The 18,047-nt window shown below is 35.1% G+C and overlaps 2 protein-coding genes and 1 long non-coding RNA gene across 3 annotated transcripts; all 3 read right to left on the minus strand.

Moving 5' to 3' along the window:
* Positions 1-794: 794 nt before the first annotated feature.
* LOC109054475 (gap junction alpha-10 protein-like) lies at positions 795-3,183 on the minus strand. Its single transcript, XM_019071730.2, has 2 exons — positions 2,927-3,183; positions 795-2,258 (listed from the first exon to the last, which is right to left on the minus strand). The coding sequence occupies exon 2, from the start codon at positions 2,235-2,237 to the stop codon at positions 795-797; it is 1,443 nt and encodes a 480-aa protein (XP_018927275.1). The 5' UTR covers positions 2,238-2,258; positions 2,927-3,183.
* Positions 3,184-6,695: 3,512 nt separating this feature from the next.
* Positions 6,696-12,677, minus strand: LOC109054474 (ankyrin repeat domain-containing protein 6-like; the record flags this gene model as incomplete). Its single annotated transcript, XM_042741971.1, has 8 exons — positions 6,696-8,183; positions 9,268-9,787; positions 10,310-10,462; positions 10,534-10,695; positions 11,566-11,682; positions 11,892-11,996; positions 12,264-12,341; positions 12,534-12,677. Coding segments are annotated over 8 exons (1,845 nt in total), but the record flags the coding sequence as incomplete, so codon positions are not given.
* Positions 12,678-13,779: 1,102 nt separating this feature from the next.
* Positions 13,780-14,655, minus strand: LOC122134244. The gene is made up of 3 exons (XR_006156830.1): positions 14,498-14,655; positions 14,182-14,280; positions 13,780-13,980 (listed from the first exon to the last, which is right to left on the minus strand). It is a non-coding gene; the product is annotated as an uncharacterized LOC122134244 (long non-coding RNA).
* Positions 14,656-18,047: the final 3,392 nt, after the last annotated feature.

The raw sequence follows: 18,047 nt of genomic DNA on the forward strand, positions 1-18,047 counted from the left end.
GCTCTGAGGAGTATAAAATTTGCATGATCCGTATTCACCCTGAATTCAAACACAAACACTGTTGGAAATAAGAAAACTTTTATTTTCTTCAGAATTTGATGTAAGAGTCCATCAGCTTGCATCACATTTTATGGATGCAAGCTAAATTATTTAAAAATGTTCTTTTTTGCCAGCTGTCTGAAGCTTTTATAAATATGCACAGATGTCTTTTGGCTTCCATAATTAGACATGGAAATGTATACCGTGCTTTACTGGTAAATGAAGGTGCTTACAATAAAAAAATTTACAGTACAAAACAGCACTACTTATACCACAATGAAGCTGCGTTAGACCAGTGCTTTCCAAGCCGAGCCGATCAGAGTGGAAACCCTTTGTCACTGATATCTCCATTCATTTCTGCTCATGAACGGCCTGTTACATTCCTGTTGTCCTTCTGTCCTTCTTACTTTCACTTTTTCATGATGGAAGAGATATCCAAGAATACACTCTGTAAATAAGACATTTTTCATATCAGTTTACAAATTAGGCACACATATGAAATATAATTATATTAATTATCAACATCCATCAATATTCACTACTCGTAATATTAACATAAAATGTGTAAATATAAACATAAAATCTTATTGATTATTTATATATTAAGATCATTGATTGTTTTTCCAATTATTATTTATTATAATCAATAAAATTAAATTTCTTGAATGGAGCTGGCAGAATCTCATCTTCAAAAAAATATAAAAAATTCTGATCCACAATAAAATTCCCAAAAGTAATTTTGGATAAGGAAGCTTTCATATGACCAGCTCAGTAGCTGGGTGTCGTTTGCATCTACTTGCCATGGACATCCGTCGTCCTCCCCCTGGTGGTGGATTCATGGGCAGGTCGTTGAGGGAACCTAGCTCGGACTCTGAACTCCTTGTGGAGGGACATGACGGACTCCCGGAAATACTGTCTGAGGGCATACGGACCATGAAACTGGCTTTCCTGTTGGGCGGACAGAAGTCGCTCTCGGAGGACTCCACAGCATCGTCTCCCAGGTCTGGCACACGGCTGGGCCTGTGCAGAGGATTGCGAAGGCAGGCTGGTATTTCCGTATGACCCTCAGGACCCAGATGACCCAAGTTTAAAGGCCTGACATCCCTCTCCGAGCCGTCACTGCTCTCTAGATGCTTGTCATGGTTTTCCCGGTCCTCTAGTAACTCCATGGACCCTTGGGAGTGCAGTTCATGGATCATTCCCTGGCTAGGCTGGCGCATTTGCCGGGGCTGCTGGGTTATGCAGGACACCGGGAGGGTGGCCGCAGCAAAACTGTTGTGCCGCAGCATGTTGTCGCTCGAGCCAATGTAAGCACTGGTTAAGAACAACGGAGGGTCCGTTTGCCCCTGCGGAATAAAAGTTTTCAACTGCGGGTTTTTGTGGGGCGAGATATTCGTCATTACACACAGTTGCTGAATGGTCGAGTGCTTGGTTTTGCAAAGACTGTCATCCTCGACAAGCTGGAGACCGCTTAGAGTCTGTTTAATTTTTCTAACCCCCAGGTGGGATATTTCTAAGAGGTTCAGAAACAACGAAACCCCTCCGATGACAATCATGAAAACCATGAAGATGGTCTTCTCTGTCGGCCTGGAGATGTAGCAGTCCACGCTGTTTGGGCAAGGCACCCTCTCGCACTTGTACAAAGGATCCAGTCCAATCCCATATAAGATATACTGTCCTACAATGAACGCCACTTCCACCACTGATCTGGTAAGGATATGAATTATATATGTGCGCAGCAAGGAGCCCCTCAGAGGAGCCTTCCTAATTTTCTTCTGCTCTTCTAGCTTCCTCAGTTCCTTCTCCAACTTCTTGTGCTCCTCCAAGAGGCCTTCCGTCTCTTCCAGCTCGGCTCTCAGCTGAATTTTCCTCCTGTGCCGTTCTTTCTCCAAAGCCCTCAGTCGGTACAGAGCATGTCCCATGTATACCAGCGAAGGCGAGGAAACGAAAATGATCTGCAGTACCCAAAATCGAATGAGCGATATCGGGAACGCTTGGTCATAGCAAACGTTCTTGCATCCCGGCTGGTCCGTGTTGCAGACAAACTCACTTTGCTCATCCACCCAAACATCCTCGGCTGCCACGCCGAGAACCAACATCCGGAATATGAACAGGATGGTCAGCCAGATTTTACCCACGATGGTGGAGTGAATATGAACCTCCTCTAAAATGCTCCCCAACAAGTTCCAGTCCCCCATCTTCACCGCCACATGTCCGTGCTTAAAAAAAAAGACAAAAAAAAGGAGTTTAGCCTAACGTTCAAGTTGTTTTATTCTTTCACGAGTTCACACTTACATATAATTAGCTGAAGTATATAATGCATATTTGGCGTGCTGTCCGGGGAAGGGCTCCGAGCTCGGGAATGGCCCGAACCTAGAGTACCCCCCCCCTACATAAGTGTAAAATGAACTCTAAGTGGAGGAGATGGGGTGGAGGGGGGATGCTGGTAAACCGTCAATGGATAGGAGTAAGTCAGCTGTATTTATACCCTAGTGTTGATTATCTTAAGTGAGCTCCACCTGTGCTAATTAGGCTAAGTATCTGACGTGCTCCTCCCGAACCTTGTTAATAAAACATCATTTAGATTTCAGTATTCATGCATTCAAATTTTTGCATGCATTCAACAAGCAAAAAACGGTGTTTGACATAAAATTCCAAGTCTAGAAAGTCATGCACATGGAACAACAAACTTGATTCTACTGTTCAAGTTGGTTCAATCTTATTTTTCTGCATTCATGCATTAGTTATTATGCATTTTGCATGCATTCGACAAACAAAAAAGCATGTTTGACAAATTTCAAGTTTAGAAAGTCATACACAAACAGTTCCTATATAATTTTGCCCAAATTATAGTTTGTAAGCACAAACCAAAATAAAATCAACTTACATTTCAGTGGGATTTGCTGTCTAGTTTCCTTGGAATATACACAAGCATGTTTTCCCTGATAAGGAACATCATTCCTTCATTTTACAGCCATGGAGTTTGCACATTAAAGCGCAGCCAGTCTCTCTGCATAATGTTGGCTACAGTGAATGCTCCCCACAGTTGTTGCATGCAGTGAGTTCACAGGATGTAGAAATTGATCAGAAACTGACGGGACAATGCCCCATGGCAGATCTTATCAAGCAATTTGCTGAAAACAGCACCCCCACACGCATAAAAAGTTACCCGCAATGCCAACCAACCAAATGCCCCTGATGCAGTCAATACAATATTCTGCCACACAAAATTTCATGATTTTGCTCTCCAGCAAACTGTTTTTAAGCAAACCCAGTACTACCATGTTGACTCGAACAAGAAAATGGGTTTCAAACTTTTGTAAGCATGCATGTCCATCCTATTTAACCATACATCTTTTGTGTAATTATAATTCTAGTCAATTCAAGCCCAGTCTGTTAGATGGAGTTTTCAAAAGCTGATCTTTTTATCTAACCCTGTGCCTAGAACAAAACGATGCATGTGGAATTTATCAACTCTATTTCACCGTTTTCCTTTGTGTTCCTCTTTGAGTTTGTGCTGAAGCTTTCCATGTTGTTTACGTTTGCAAGCACTCAATGTCAAATGAAAGACCTTGCACTCGATTGCATCAGGCCCCCCCTCCTAAACTCAATCCATCAATACTGCAGTGATTTGTTTAGCATCTTCTTTTTTCTAGTTTTATGTGGCACAAATCTAATTAAAAGCATATTTGCACAATATTGTGCATTTACCCGATAAATCCAATAGCAATTAATTAAAAAAACATGGTTTTATATTAAAACAACTGGGAAGAACGAGGCAAGCCGTGATCCACCAATCAGCACATGCACGTGATTTTGTTATCCTGATTCGTCCCTGCACGAACCTTTCAGGCATTGCACAACTGGATCATCTCACCAATCACACTACATGTTCATAAAATGACCAGCCTTCCCTCAGGGCCTTTAATTAGCTTTCCATCACATGCTGACAGAGTCAATGGGAGATTGATTTGATTTTCCCTTGCAGATGCTTGAACTGCAAATGCCAGAAGTCACATCAGGGACGTCGTATTACATAATGAGTTCATACCGTACCAAGCGGATGGTAAAAAACCATCTATTGGTCTTTCTTCTGCGGTGTTAGATTTTATCTAATTGCCTTGGTTAGGGCCAAAATGTGCACTGAGGAACAGGTCACAGGGTATTGCAACTTTGGGAAATTATACTTCAAGTGCAAAAACAGTCATATAGGCTACATGTGCTGAAAACTACATGGTCATTATCCCAAAATAAATCCTGTCAGTTTTATACCATTGTGAAGGGGTTTATTTTACAGTAATGAGTGGTGGACTGTATTATTCCACTTGTTATGTGGCTGTTCACCAAGTAAATAAATTTACATTAAATACTGATTTGAGTTTTACTTATATGAGAAAAAGGTCAATGCACAGTTATACAAGAGATAAAGCTATCACATTGTGAAAGACTGGTTAGCAGGCACAATGCTCTGATATAAGCTGTTCACACTGTCAGTGCTTTACTTTTAGATGTGAGTATATAAATGTCCTATTCACACAGTGGTGGAGCGGCTCTCGCAATGTGTGACATGCCAGACAACTAGTTGTCCAGGGCTGCGTTTCCCAAGAGCATCGTAATCCTAAATTGATCGTAGCTCCATTGGTGACAATTGGTTCTACAATCTATTTAGGATTACGATGCTTTTGGGAAATTGTTAAACTATGGTTTTGGGAAACGCACCCCAGATCGTTATTTCCGGCGTGATGATCGAGTCTGTCCCAAAAATACCTCTCAATGCGCCCTCGTGGACTCGCGCCAAGGGCCCTATAGGTCTAAACTACATGCCGTCACCAAAGTGTGGACTCCACAAGTCTGGAGTGTGCCATTTGGGACAGGGCCTTAATCCTGTGCATGATTCTTTTGATCTTATAAACGCAGTGGCCAATCAGAGGTGTTCAAATGATTCATCGCTGAAACACCGGAGTTATGTTCAATGCGCGCAGTCTCTGACTAAATTCTGAACTTTTGCGAAATCTAGCATCATGAACAAAGTCGTAAACAACAAACAAACTGCAAATGTACGTATTGTAAGAGATCCACTTAATTGAGTAGACAGCTTCATTTATTATAACAAAAGTATTTTTGAGAGTGCAAACTTGTGCTAGACTGAAATCTGCTATCATTTATTCGCTGTTTGAATAATGGTGGCAGTGAAAGCCTTATTAGTAACTTACAACGTTTTTCAAGTTGTAATCACATTAAATACAAATTCATTCCTATTAAACATATTTAATGACACATTCCTGGAACTTGTCTAAAAAGAAAAGTTTATGTGGGTTTATGTTTACATAATAGGTTACTAGGCTTAGCTATTAGCCTACGGTGCCAATCATATATATATATATATATATATTTTTTTTTTTTTCCGTTTTATTCTTACTACCAATTTAAATACTATCTAAAAATCACTGCAAAAAAAAAAAAAAAAAATCGCAATATTTCAATCTTTAGTAATGTATTACAGATAAAGTACTCTAGCCACTGCAACAGCCTTTTGTTTTTGTTGTAGTGTAGAAACATTTTGTTGTTTGGGGCGGGAGTTCGAAAATGGATGGAGGCAGTGTGATGGATGTCCACCATGCTGATAGATTACTTCACGCTGATCCATTTCAATCAATACAGACTCGTGCAGCCCTGATCTGACTCTAGAGATAATGAGATTCCAGCACGCCTGCGGATATTTACTGAGAAGAGGTTTAGGGTGTGAACGGGGTAAAGAACAGAGCATGAAAGCATTCCCTTGAAAACATCTAAAAATAATGTTAAGACTTTGACGACTGCATTTTTTAGTTTAATTATTTTAACCTTGTGCTTGAGTTTCAAAGTATTAGATAGTTTTCAACTTAGTAGTTAACATGATCATTAATCATTTAGTGGATATAAATAGTTTAAAAAGATATGATTCACTAATGAAATCTGACACTGTATATACAGAATGATGCATCTGACCTCTTAGACCCCTGCAAAAACAGAAATGCTGTGCTGCAGCGATTATGGTGGGTCATGAACTGAGTGTTATACAACATTTGACTCATCAAACTTTTAATAGATTTCACATGTATTGCATGAATTCTCATGTACTATCAATCACAACAAAACAGCATTCTTGCATGCATTTTAAACAGTTCTCTTCGTTCTCAAGTTGAGCAACTATAATTGCAATATAATTAAAACATTTTAATTATATTTTGTACAGGTACACAGACTGAAAAACCAAACAATATATTAGATATTTTACAGTAACAAGAACAGAACTATGTAACTTAAAGTAATTCCATCTAGGATTAAAAGAAAGGTCTTTACTATTCATCTTGTCAATAATAACTGACTGACTGAAAATCACCTAATTTACAATATTTCAATCCACAAAAGCTAACTCCATATTGTTGGAGTGAAGATATTTTATTCACATTTAAAGTAATAGTTTATAAAAAATATACAAATTCTGTCAGTTCTTACTATGATGCGGTTCCAAATTGTATGTTTTTCTTCCATTGAACACAAAGGAATTTTTCCTGTTATTTAGGAAAAAATGACATGTATAAAAAAATCATCAAAAAAGTAATTAAAAACGGGGGAAATTGTTAATATTGTGAAATAATATTATGATATAACATAATGGTTTTCTATTTTAATACATTAAAAAATATATCATTTATTCCTGTGATGCTAAGCTGAATTTTTAGTATTCATTGCTCAAGTCCTAAGTGTCACATGATCATTTTATTTTGTATTTATTTTGATAGACCAGTCTTCATTAACTTTGACTATAGTATAGAAAACAAAATATTACCTCACTATGACTTTTGCCTTAATAAACTCCTAATTTGCTGCTAGTAATCGTTATAGTTATTAGTAATAGTTAGTAAGATAATTGTTAAGTTTAAGATTGGGTAGGATTAGGGATGTAGAATATGGTCATGCAGAATGTGCTTTATAAGTACTAATATACAGCTAATATGTTAATAATTAGCATGTTAATAAGCAATTACTTAGTAGTGAGAATTGGTCCCTTTACTAAAGTTTTAACAAATATTCAAAGTATTCATTTTATGTATTTCACAATAATGGGACAACACTTCTTTTCCCAGAATGCATTGCCTGTTTTGAATTTCTTTGAATCACTGTTCAGCAAATTCCTCTTCCTGTCATTCCAATTCAAATTACAGTTGAACTTCCTGTAGGGTCTGGCGAATTCAATTCACATTCCAGCTCAACGTAAGGAAACTAGATTTTCGATTCTTAATATTTCTCAAACTTGTTTGAAAGACAAGATGGTGAGTAAATGATGACAATTATAATTTCATGGGTGAACTATTCCATGGGTCACTTATCATTGAGCAAAGAAGTACTCAGTTCGCTAACATAGCATAAGCATTGTACCATTAGCTTAACCTCAACGTAAATATAATAATTGCTGCCATTCAAAATGAAACTTTACTGTAGTGTTTTACTATAGTGTTTACAAATCTCCAATCTCATTTATATGGCCATGCTTTTCATATTAGGTGGAATCAAGGTATCTGGGCAAGGTATGTGTCAAGAGTTTGTATTAGTGTTAGTGCGAAGCTTCTGTAGCTCTTCCTCCAGAATGTTGATCCTCTCCAGTAGACTGGCTCTGTCCTGCAGAGCTTCCTGTTCTGCCACCTTCTGCACTTCCTGGATCTTCCTCTCGTACCAGCGTTCCAGCTGTGCGGAGACCGTCTCAAAGAAACGCTGTGTCACCTCCATGGCGTGCAAGTTTGGCCGCTCTTGGGTGAAGGTGGCCTCTACGGGCCGCTGGGAAAACACCTCCCGGGTCTTCATGGTGTTGCTCTGCTGGGTTTGAGCGTGATATGCTTTAATCCTGTCCTTCAGGTGCCTGCTGTGTTTCCAGGCCGGGCCGTTTGCTGGTTCTGTATTGCTGTGGTTGAAACGCTTGCTGGATGTTGACAGGCTGCTGCTGCCACTGCTGTCACAGAGTTCATCCCCTTTGTCTGACCAGGACTTTGAGACATTAACCTCCTGCACTTCTGCTCGGTGCCACTTGGGGTCAGCAGTCGCCAGCTTCCGTGATAGAGGTTTGTGTTTGACTATTGAAGGAGCTGTCAGGTTATGATATTCCCCTGTGTGAATGTAGTAAGATATTTTAGAAGAACAAAACATTTAAAAAAAAAATACAATTATGTACTCTCATTAAATATATTTTACTCATTTAAATCAGGTCTTATTTTAGAGTATAGCATAATAAAAACAAAAAAATCACTTAAATTAATATAATAAAAAAGTAAACATAATAAAAAAGTACTTAAAAGTCAACATGAAATAAAAAACAAGCCCTATTTACTTTCTTAAAATATTTTGTTTAGTCTTTATGAACAATTAATCAGTGATTCTTAATTCTGAGTATCCCGGTTCACTCAGAAATACAGTATGTCACATTATGGCAATAAAATGGGTTCACTTTAACATAAGTGAAACAAATATACTTAAAAATAATATAAATTAAATAAAAATACATTGTATTCGATATAAATTTTCTAAAAACAAGTCTTAACAGCTTAACGTATATTTATAATTTACTTCTTATTTAAATGTACCAGTAAATTTTTAGATATTTACACACACACACACACACACACCCACACACACTTTAACGTGAGTGAAAAAATATTTAGAAATATTATGAATATAATAAAAATACATTGTAGTCAAGATATTTCTAAAAACAGGACCTAATATATTAATATAATAATATACTTATTTAAATGTACATCCTGTTTCAAGGATGTTTAGTTATTTTTACTAGAAATAATGATACTGATAAAATAAATTTTTAAGGTTTTTTTATTTTATTTTTATTTTTATTTTTTTTTACCTGAAGAACCATTCAGCTTTCTTCTTTTTAAATATCCCATTTCACACAGAAATATGGCACATTATGGCATTCAAATAGGTCGGGGAGGTCAGTTCAGTTCTTGTTTCTCATGAAGAAAAAAAAAAATATATATATATATATATATATATATATATATATATATATATAATACGTTTTTTTCAAGATACATTTTCTAAAAATAAGTCTAATATTAATATCTTATGTATTTAATAAGCTTTTTAGCTAAATGTACATCTTGTTTTAAGGATGTTTAGATATTTTTACTGGAAATAACAATACTGATAAAAAAAATTCAGTGCATTTTTCCAAACCTGAAGAACCGTTCAGCTTCATCTCAAAATATCTCCTCCCACGTGAGTCCCGAAATTCAAGACTTTTCCCGCCGTTGTTAGGACCTGCTCCTGGGCTGGGTAACACATTGACGTAAGTGGCCAGCGAGCTGGAGCTCTCCTCAGAGATGAGCGACAGCAGCGGGAGACCCTCGGGGTCTGAATCCACCAGAGACTGATCCACGGATGGAGAGCGCAGAAGTTTGTATTTTTGTGTCTCTGCAGGCATTCGCACTTCAAGATCCTGAATCTTAGACATGCACCAGCTTTTCACAGCATTGGTAGCAGCTACCTGTTGAAAGATATAAACAGAGCAACATAAGTTTGATCGATCATGTCTAGTCTGATGCGATTGTGGTCGTGCATCTCTTCTCTTATGGTGTTGTACCTGTTTTCTCTCGCCCTCCATGCATTCCAGGGTGGCTCTCTGATTGATTCGATAATGACACTCCATCCTCTCAGCCGACACACGCTCCTGTGTGAGTTCCTCAAGAACTTTTATCTGAACATAAAGAGATATGAGTCTCTAACACCCACATTTTCACTGCCATTGGTTTTGAAAGTGATTTTCCAATTTATTTTATCCATAGGGATTATGGAGTCATTCTTTCTTCTTGAAAGTTATTTAATGGTACTATTTATATTCATATAAATTTTTCAAATACATTTTTCATTCAAATTCCTAAAATGCCAAATTTATTAATAATCAAATTAACTTATTTTTTATTTATATTATACTACCATTCAAAAGTTCAGGGTCATTTAGATTTTTTTTTTTTTTTTGAAAAACACTACTTTCATTCATAAAATTGATCAAAAGTGACAGTAAAGACAATGTTACAAAAGATTTATATTTCAAATAGTCTTAGAAATTTTATAAAAATATTTGTAAAAAATTGACCAAATTTTAAAAGTAATGTACATTATGGGTTTCATCTCCAAATCTAGAGGTTAGATAGGTATTCTGTTCAGTCATGAAGGAAATTTTAAACAAAAAAGTTGCAATATCACACTGACGACAAACCTGGTGCTTGTTTTTTTGCTCTATTCTGCCCAGCCTGCAGTTGATCTCCTCTTGGACAGTGTGAATTTCTGACCGCATCTCCATCTTTGCAGCTTTCAGCTTATTCTCCAGAGTTTTAATGAGGGGCTTACAACGACAGTCATTCACAGGAGCCTGTTTGCAGACACTGGTTAAGAGGTTTAAAACAAACAAATGCATTGCACTAACTCTAATGTAGAGTTTACCTGCTTTATCTGTCCATCTTTATCCCTGTATAGTGTATAAAGCTGATAGGCTTTTCCAGGAGCTTCCTCTTTTTCCTGAGAGCTGGGGCTGCTGTGTATTATTTTCTGGGATGGAGATCCTCTTTCATGTAGCTGATACTCTCTCCGGAACACATGTTCCAACTTTTAACACCAAAAACATATTTAGAATTATTGAACAGAGTACTTTTATAAATGTACATGCTAGAGCAGGAATTATTAGAGCATAGGCCACATTAGGAGGAAAAAAATGTCTCACATAAACATAACATCATAACATCTAAATGAACTTGTTTTATTTAAGACAAAAATAATTAATGAGTTTACCTGATTATAATTCAGATGATTAAAAAAAAAAACTTTTTTCTATTTATAATGGATATAGTTTAATACATACATGTAATGATCGCTAAATTGCTTTAATGGTATAATTTATAAAGATTTGTTATTAAGATTAAGATTTTATTAAGTTTAACTTAAGTTATTAAGCCTACTAATAAGCATAATAATGTACAGTCATCATTTTATTATTGCAAAATAATAGGATAATTTAAAGGATAATTTAAAAAAAATTGCCACCTAAAAATGTGTTAACATCTAAATTAATTTAAGATGAAAAAATCATATTGTTGAGTCTACCTAATTTTATATATATATATATTTATTTATTTATTTTTTGTGGATACAAGTTAATATGTTGCTCTGAAATTTTTGTAACAATCGGTAAATTGTTTTAATATCAATATTTTTAAAATTTACTTTATTAATATTAAATTAATAAATAAATCAATAGTTCTTATTTATTTATTTATTTATTTTATTTATCTTATTTATTATAAGGTATTAAGCCATCTAATAAGCAGAATAATGCATTCAACATGTCATTACTGCAGAATAAACCCTCTAAATACATTAACTCTGTACATCACAGTATATTGGTATATAGAATAATATTACAGTATAAAATATTGTAATAGGTATTAATTAATAATGATATAAATTTAATATCACTACCTGTCTTCTTGGGCTCCTGATCTTTCTCCTCGTGCCGGGGCTCAGAGTTGCTGTTTTTCGTTCAGATTGATGCACTTGATCACTGTTGTTTATGTCTTCTGCCACTTCAGTATAGTCCTGCACAATGATGGGAGTGCTTAGCATGAGAGGGATATTTAGGCAAAAACAATCACATGACCTCTGATCTCTTTTAGGGTTATGGAAGCTTAGTAGTCATGTGACATTTTCTTCTCACTGGCCCCTAGACCCCAATCATATTACAAATGATGAATCTGCAACAGCGCAGATGTCGTTCTAGATGGGTGAATCTTATCAGAAATTTCCACCTTCTCTCGGGAGGAATGAACTCTGGGGAGGGACTGAGTTCTCCTCTGGGCCCGCAAGACATCTCTTCGTTTTCTCACAGTTCTTCCACGAGCGAACCGCTGCACCTAAGCAGGGACATAGAACCTAAATTATGCTACTGATAAAATAAGCATCGACCATTGGATGGTTATTTCATTTAGCACCTGCTGGTAGATTCTGTAACTACAGCAGGATACATGTAAATAACTAACTAACTCAATAAATAAATAGTTCCTTAAAAAAGTCAACTGAAATAAAATAATTTTAAAAACTTTGAACTTTTATTTTATATGCTTTACTAATGCTTTGCTAGAAAGAGCAGGAAAATTAACTGCTTCTAAATGAAAACTTACCTGATTGGATTTTGCTAAAAGAAGAGCCAAATCTCGGTTGTTATTGTCCCGGGCTTTATCAAGAGCAGTGTGGCCTGTCTGTTGATAGATTAAGTGTGTAAATAAATTTTCATTTAGCAGACGCTGTCATTTTTACAGTCCAATTTGTGCAGCCTACTGTAGGTTGAGCTATATAGCATCATCCAACCCCAGCCCCCATTACAACTTACCTTCATAATAACTATACATTCATAAAGAGATAGAGGCATATCATGAGATTACATGTCTTACATTGTTTTTGATGTTTGCGTCAGCTCCCGCTTCCAGTAACACATTAACAGTTTTCTTGTGATTTAGGGCAGCAGCGACATGGAGAGCAGTGTCTCCTATCTGTAAAATATGTTGATTATCCACAAGATCATGACCACAATAAACTGTAATTGTTAGCAATTACCAGGAAAAGATGCTGTAATCTAAACCACAATCTAGCAATTTAAAGCAGACTAAGACCATTTTAATTTTGTTTAATTGTCTCTGAATTTTTCATTGTGTGCCACTTTAGTATGGTTTGTTGAAGTGTAAAATAATACACTATCAAGCCATAATTAATTATGTAGTTTTGTTTTCTTTTGGCAGTTTATAGCATAATTGTCTAGACAAAATAATTTAGAAACTAGGACACAGCAGTGACACAAAAAATAAACCACATTGGTGCTGGATTCAAAACAATCAGAATGAGGGTCTGGCCTGGTTTTTCTCAGCCACAGAGCAGAAAGAAGCCAAGAGGATCTTAATTATGGACAAGTTATTGTAGCGTGCAGCAATGTTTAAACATGTGTCCCCTGCCTGGAAGGAAAGAAATGATTGCACTTCTTTTTCAGGATTTAAAATTACGGTTATAAATCTCAAAAATGTTTTACTTTCCGTTTGCAATTAATATAATCATTTAAAATAGATTGTAATGACTTTAGACGAGTGCACGTGCATTGTTTTTGCTGTCAGACATCGCTCCACCTAGTAGTAGTACTCGAGCAGTCTGGGAATGTCCATTCTGACATGCTAGATGTAGAGGTGTGTTTCCTGCTTAAAAAAATAAAACAAAAATACAGTTTAAATAATGGAATAGAAACTGATTGCAAGGATCATTCATCAGAATTCACTAAAGCAGAGTTTCTAAATTTAACAGAACATCGCCAGTTTTGAAAATGTTGGGTTTTAGAGGGTTTTAGTCCATATCTGTTAGCTTTCAGTTTATCTACAGCAAACTGACAAACATTTAGATGATATATGCATTTTTTAAGAAAGAAAAATCCTGGAAAATGCATAAAAAAATTTTCACTTTTTTTTTCTCCATATAATGCCTATAAACTATTATATGGGCATGTACATTTTTAAATGATAAGCCCATTAAAAGTTTTTTTAAATAATAATTTAAATCAAAACTGATAGCTTTTGAATCTCCTGCTTCAAAATGAAATACTTAAAGACAAGAAAGAAAACTTTTCTTTTCAAAATATTTGTTGGGGTCTTTAAAGAAACTTCTTTTGTAAGAAATGTTATAGATATATTTATATATTATAAAAAAAATCTGGTTTAATCTCAAAGTAAATGGAAAATAATGCACATGAAAATGTCTTACTTTGTTCTTCACTTGGACATTTGCCCCAGCTTTGACCAGTAGCTTTACACATGAACTGAATCCATGCCATGATACCTCATGCAAAGCAGTGTTTCCTTCCTGATGAAAAAAAGATCAGATTCTATAGCATTGATTTTACCAGTTTTCAGTTAACAAAACAAATCCTTCCCTGTGCAGTGATATGAACAATAGCCTGGATTTTTACATCTGAATCTTGATTCATATAAATTATAACAATTCTGATATTATAATGATTATTAGGAAACAACATAAGGATTTTTGTAATGCAAATGAACAGACCTTGTCTTGTAAATCAAGTGCACAGCCTCCATGGATGAGGGCAGAGATGGCGTCATGGTTTCCCACAACAGCTGCCCGGTGCAGGGCTGTCTGATGACCCTGGAAAAAACAAAAACACATCCATTAGCACTGCTGTTTGGCTTTATGTTCAATCTAAGCTCAAAGGCCACCAGAGGTCATACATCAGCCACATAAAAAACTTTCCTAGAAGATTACAAATTGTGGCCTTGGCAAAAATCTCAAGAATATTGGCTTAAGCCTTCTTATTATTCGCTCAAGGGAGTAATAGTCAAAACGAAAAGTAAAAGAGATAGACCATGAGTTTACATCTTCCAGGCCACTGTTGTAACCGCCGTCCGGCCCCTGCCTCTGTGTGACTGTTATGTGAGACCAGGTGAACTCACTGCAACTGTGCTTTGCAAAAAAAAGGCACGCATGCTCACAAAAAAGAAATCACACGCAGATGCAGCACAATCCCGCACACAGGGACTTACAGACCAAGAGCGTAGGACCAGCTGGCTTTACTGACATTAAAAGAGTGACGTGGGTAATCCCTCGCACAGGAACAGAGAGAGATTCATTGTAGTCTTTCCATAGGTCTAGCATAAGAGGGAATATTTCTGGATAAGAATGAAACTTAAGATCTCTGTGTTTTAAGCTCTTGCTTTGATTTCTGGCCTGTCTCTGTAAATTTTGTGTGTGGCAATATGCTTCTCTTTTATAAAGCCAATTAAGAACCGAATGGTTAAATAAGGACAAAAAAATAGGTAGAATTGAGAAAATATACATTATTTTCTTCAGTTTTTTCACTAAATGTATGTTTTTAGTTTCTGTCTTTTAGTGTCAACACAGCAGGAAGATAATGTGTATGGTAATGTAAAATATAGTAAATAATTGCAACCCAAGCATTTGCCTAATTAAAAAAAATATTGAGACTACAGGATGGTAATAAACAGATTTTTAGCTCCATATATTGAATTTTCACCACAGTCCAACTGAAAATCTTTGACTAAAGACTAATAATCTAATCATCAAAAAGCTGACTCTGAGATTACCAGATTTTTATAAATATAAGTTTTATTATATTTATAGTAATATTTTTTATAAATGCCTGGCAATGATGATTACTTGATATTTCTTATATTTATTCAATATATTAAATAAAATATCAATTAAGGTCACAGAACAGTTTTGATAATCATTAAATAATTTTAAAATAATTTAATTTCATTTTTACATAATTATAATAGCAAAATTATTATTATCATTATTATTGTCAATTATTTTGTTAGTGTTGGATGTCTATTATTTGTATTACATATACAATATGTAATAAATATGTATAAATATATAGCCTCTCTCCCTCTCTCTCTCTTTCTCTTTCTCTCTATAGGCTACTGCAGTATTATAATTATGGTTGTGTTAGTAAAATATTGTGACCCTCTAACACTACCATTCTCTATTCTGTCTATTTGTTTCCTTTCTAATATATATATTAGAATGATGGCAATGATGATTACTTGATATTTCTTATTTTTATTCAATATATATTAATCTGCATTAATTAGTGGTCATTAATGGAGTTTTTTTTTATTTAAATCTTCAATAAAATAAACCTATAGTGGTCATCTCTTATTAGTTGTTATTGTAAAATAAAAAAAATAAAAAATTTTACTAAATTCACTAAACTATTAAAAATGACTTAATTGAAAAGCTGAAATAAAATTATACACACACACACACACACATTAGAACTGAAATAACTTGAAGTACTAAAATAACTAAAACTGTAAAATAAAAATGGAAGCTAGATATAAAAAATAACAAAATTACTAAAACTTGCAACTAAATTAAAATGAAAACTGAATATGTAAAAATAATAATGCTATAAAAATTATAAATGCTATAATAGTGTATAATAACAAAATGAAAATGAATCCTTTTTGTACCATGTCTCAAGAATCAGCACTGATTCTCTGAATTGAATTGGCTTCAGTATTTCTCAGAAAAGAGCTGAAGAGTTATTTCGATTGCATACAGCAACATTGAGGCATTAGAGAGATTGGTGAAAACAGCTTACAAATATGCATTAAACAAAGGACACATTAATAGCCTGGACCAAATGTGCTAGAGAGCAAGATTGAAGAGTTGCAGAGTTTGATCTCATGGGTTTAGCAAGATGTTCCAGATGTGAGTCCTAAAAGCTACAGCTGGGACATAGTAGCACAGATGGAAAAGAGCTCCGGTGTCTCTTTTACTAGTCATATAGAAAAAGCGATACTACTGTTGCATGCTGCTCAGCAGTTCATGAAACTCTTGGTTCTGATAACCTCTTTTAGTCAAGTTCATGAATTATAAATGGTATGCTGCATTGTAAAACCTTTGTACTTAAATATATATATATATAAAAAATAAAGTTATGAGACTGTTTTGAAATGGTCCATATCAGAAATAGCTCACAAATTACAATTAAATAAAGAGGATCCATTGGTGAGTAAATGATGTAATGCAGATTTAAATTTCTCTAAATCTGCTCCTTTACGCAAAATAAAGCAGGTGTTTTAGGAAGGCTTATTATTGCATTCGAAAAAGAAGCCATAAATTGGGAACAGAAATCTTTTACGATAAAATAATCTGATTAAGTCTGGATGTCAAGAAGACAGAGATGTCAATATCTTCAACTTCTCTCAGATCCTAGAATAAAGACATCGACTCTCAACACAGCAGTGCTGTATTAATGGCCTTCTACTATCAATGTATCTCCTTTGAAGTCATCATGAAAAATGTAAAAGCAACATCTGGGATTTTAAAGTGGGTCGAAATGTTGCATGCAATCACAAAAATACAGCATTTCTGGATCTGTGTTCTGCTTATGCAGTTTGTCATCAAGGCCACATTCTTCATGTGGTTTCATGAATATTGCATTACTCCGTCCACAGGGAAATTAAAATAACACAAAAATGAAAAGTGTTTGAAGGCCAGGTGGGTGGATCCATATTAGGTATCATGAAATAATTCACAAGAATATACAATCTGTGCTCATCTAAGGAACACAACCAGGAAATGCTCTCCAGACATTCCAATAATAAGAATAATAAATGTTTAACTCAACATTTTGTGTCATTTTAATATATTATTATTATTATTTTAATGCAGCATTTAATAAATCAATGTATTGTTTCAGCATATATTGTAGTTCTTTTATAGTATATTATATCTTATTTTATATATAAATTAGAATCAATACAGATGTAAAGCTCCTGTTATTGAGTCTTTCTGCTTATAACTCGAGTCTCGTGGATAATTTCTAAGCTGATCTTTATTAAAATGATCAACTGATCTCCAAGCTTAAACTGAACCACATTCTGCTAAGAACAAAACAAAATATAGCACATTCAAATCAGGCTGTTGAAATCACTCAATAATTGGATGTCACTAAGCAACAATAGCATCTGACAACAGCAGGTCTACATTAATTTATTTCAATAGGCTCCGAGTATAATATACTGTACCAGTGCAATATAGTTTATATTTATGTAGTTTAGTTGTGTGTAGTTGTGGGCATTAACAAAAATGTTTTTAAAATGATAATTTTTACATTTTTAAATTACAAATAATAAGGTGATCAAAGATGATTTAATGATAATAATAAAATGTATATATTACCTTTTTAGAGGTTCACACACTTACAGCAGTGCACACACTAATCTGTACTACACCACACTCACCGACTGTGATCCCAGAAGAGTCTGCTGGCTTTGTGGCTGCACAGAAGCAGAGGTATTGCAGTAGGCCAAATCCTGTGAGACCACAATACGACGGCTATCAAGAGAAGATTAGCTTGAGTTCAAACTGCAGTCACTGTA

Source organism: Cyprinus carpio, chromosome B17, assembly GCF_018340385.1.
Source record: "Cyprinus carpio isolate SPL01 chromosome B17, ASM1834038v1, whole genome shotgun sequence".
Lineage (NCBI taxonomy): Eukaryota > Metazoa > Chordata > Actinopteri > Cypriniformes > Cyprinidae > Cyprinus > Cyprinus carpio.

Coding starts and splice junctions, on each gene's coding strand:
- LOC109054475 (XM_019071730.2), bottom strand. CDS start 2,237: ATGGGGGACTGGAACTTGTTGGGGAGCATTTTAGAGGAGGTTCATATT.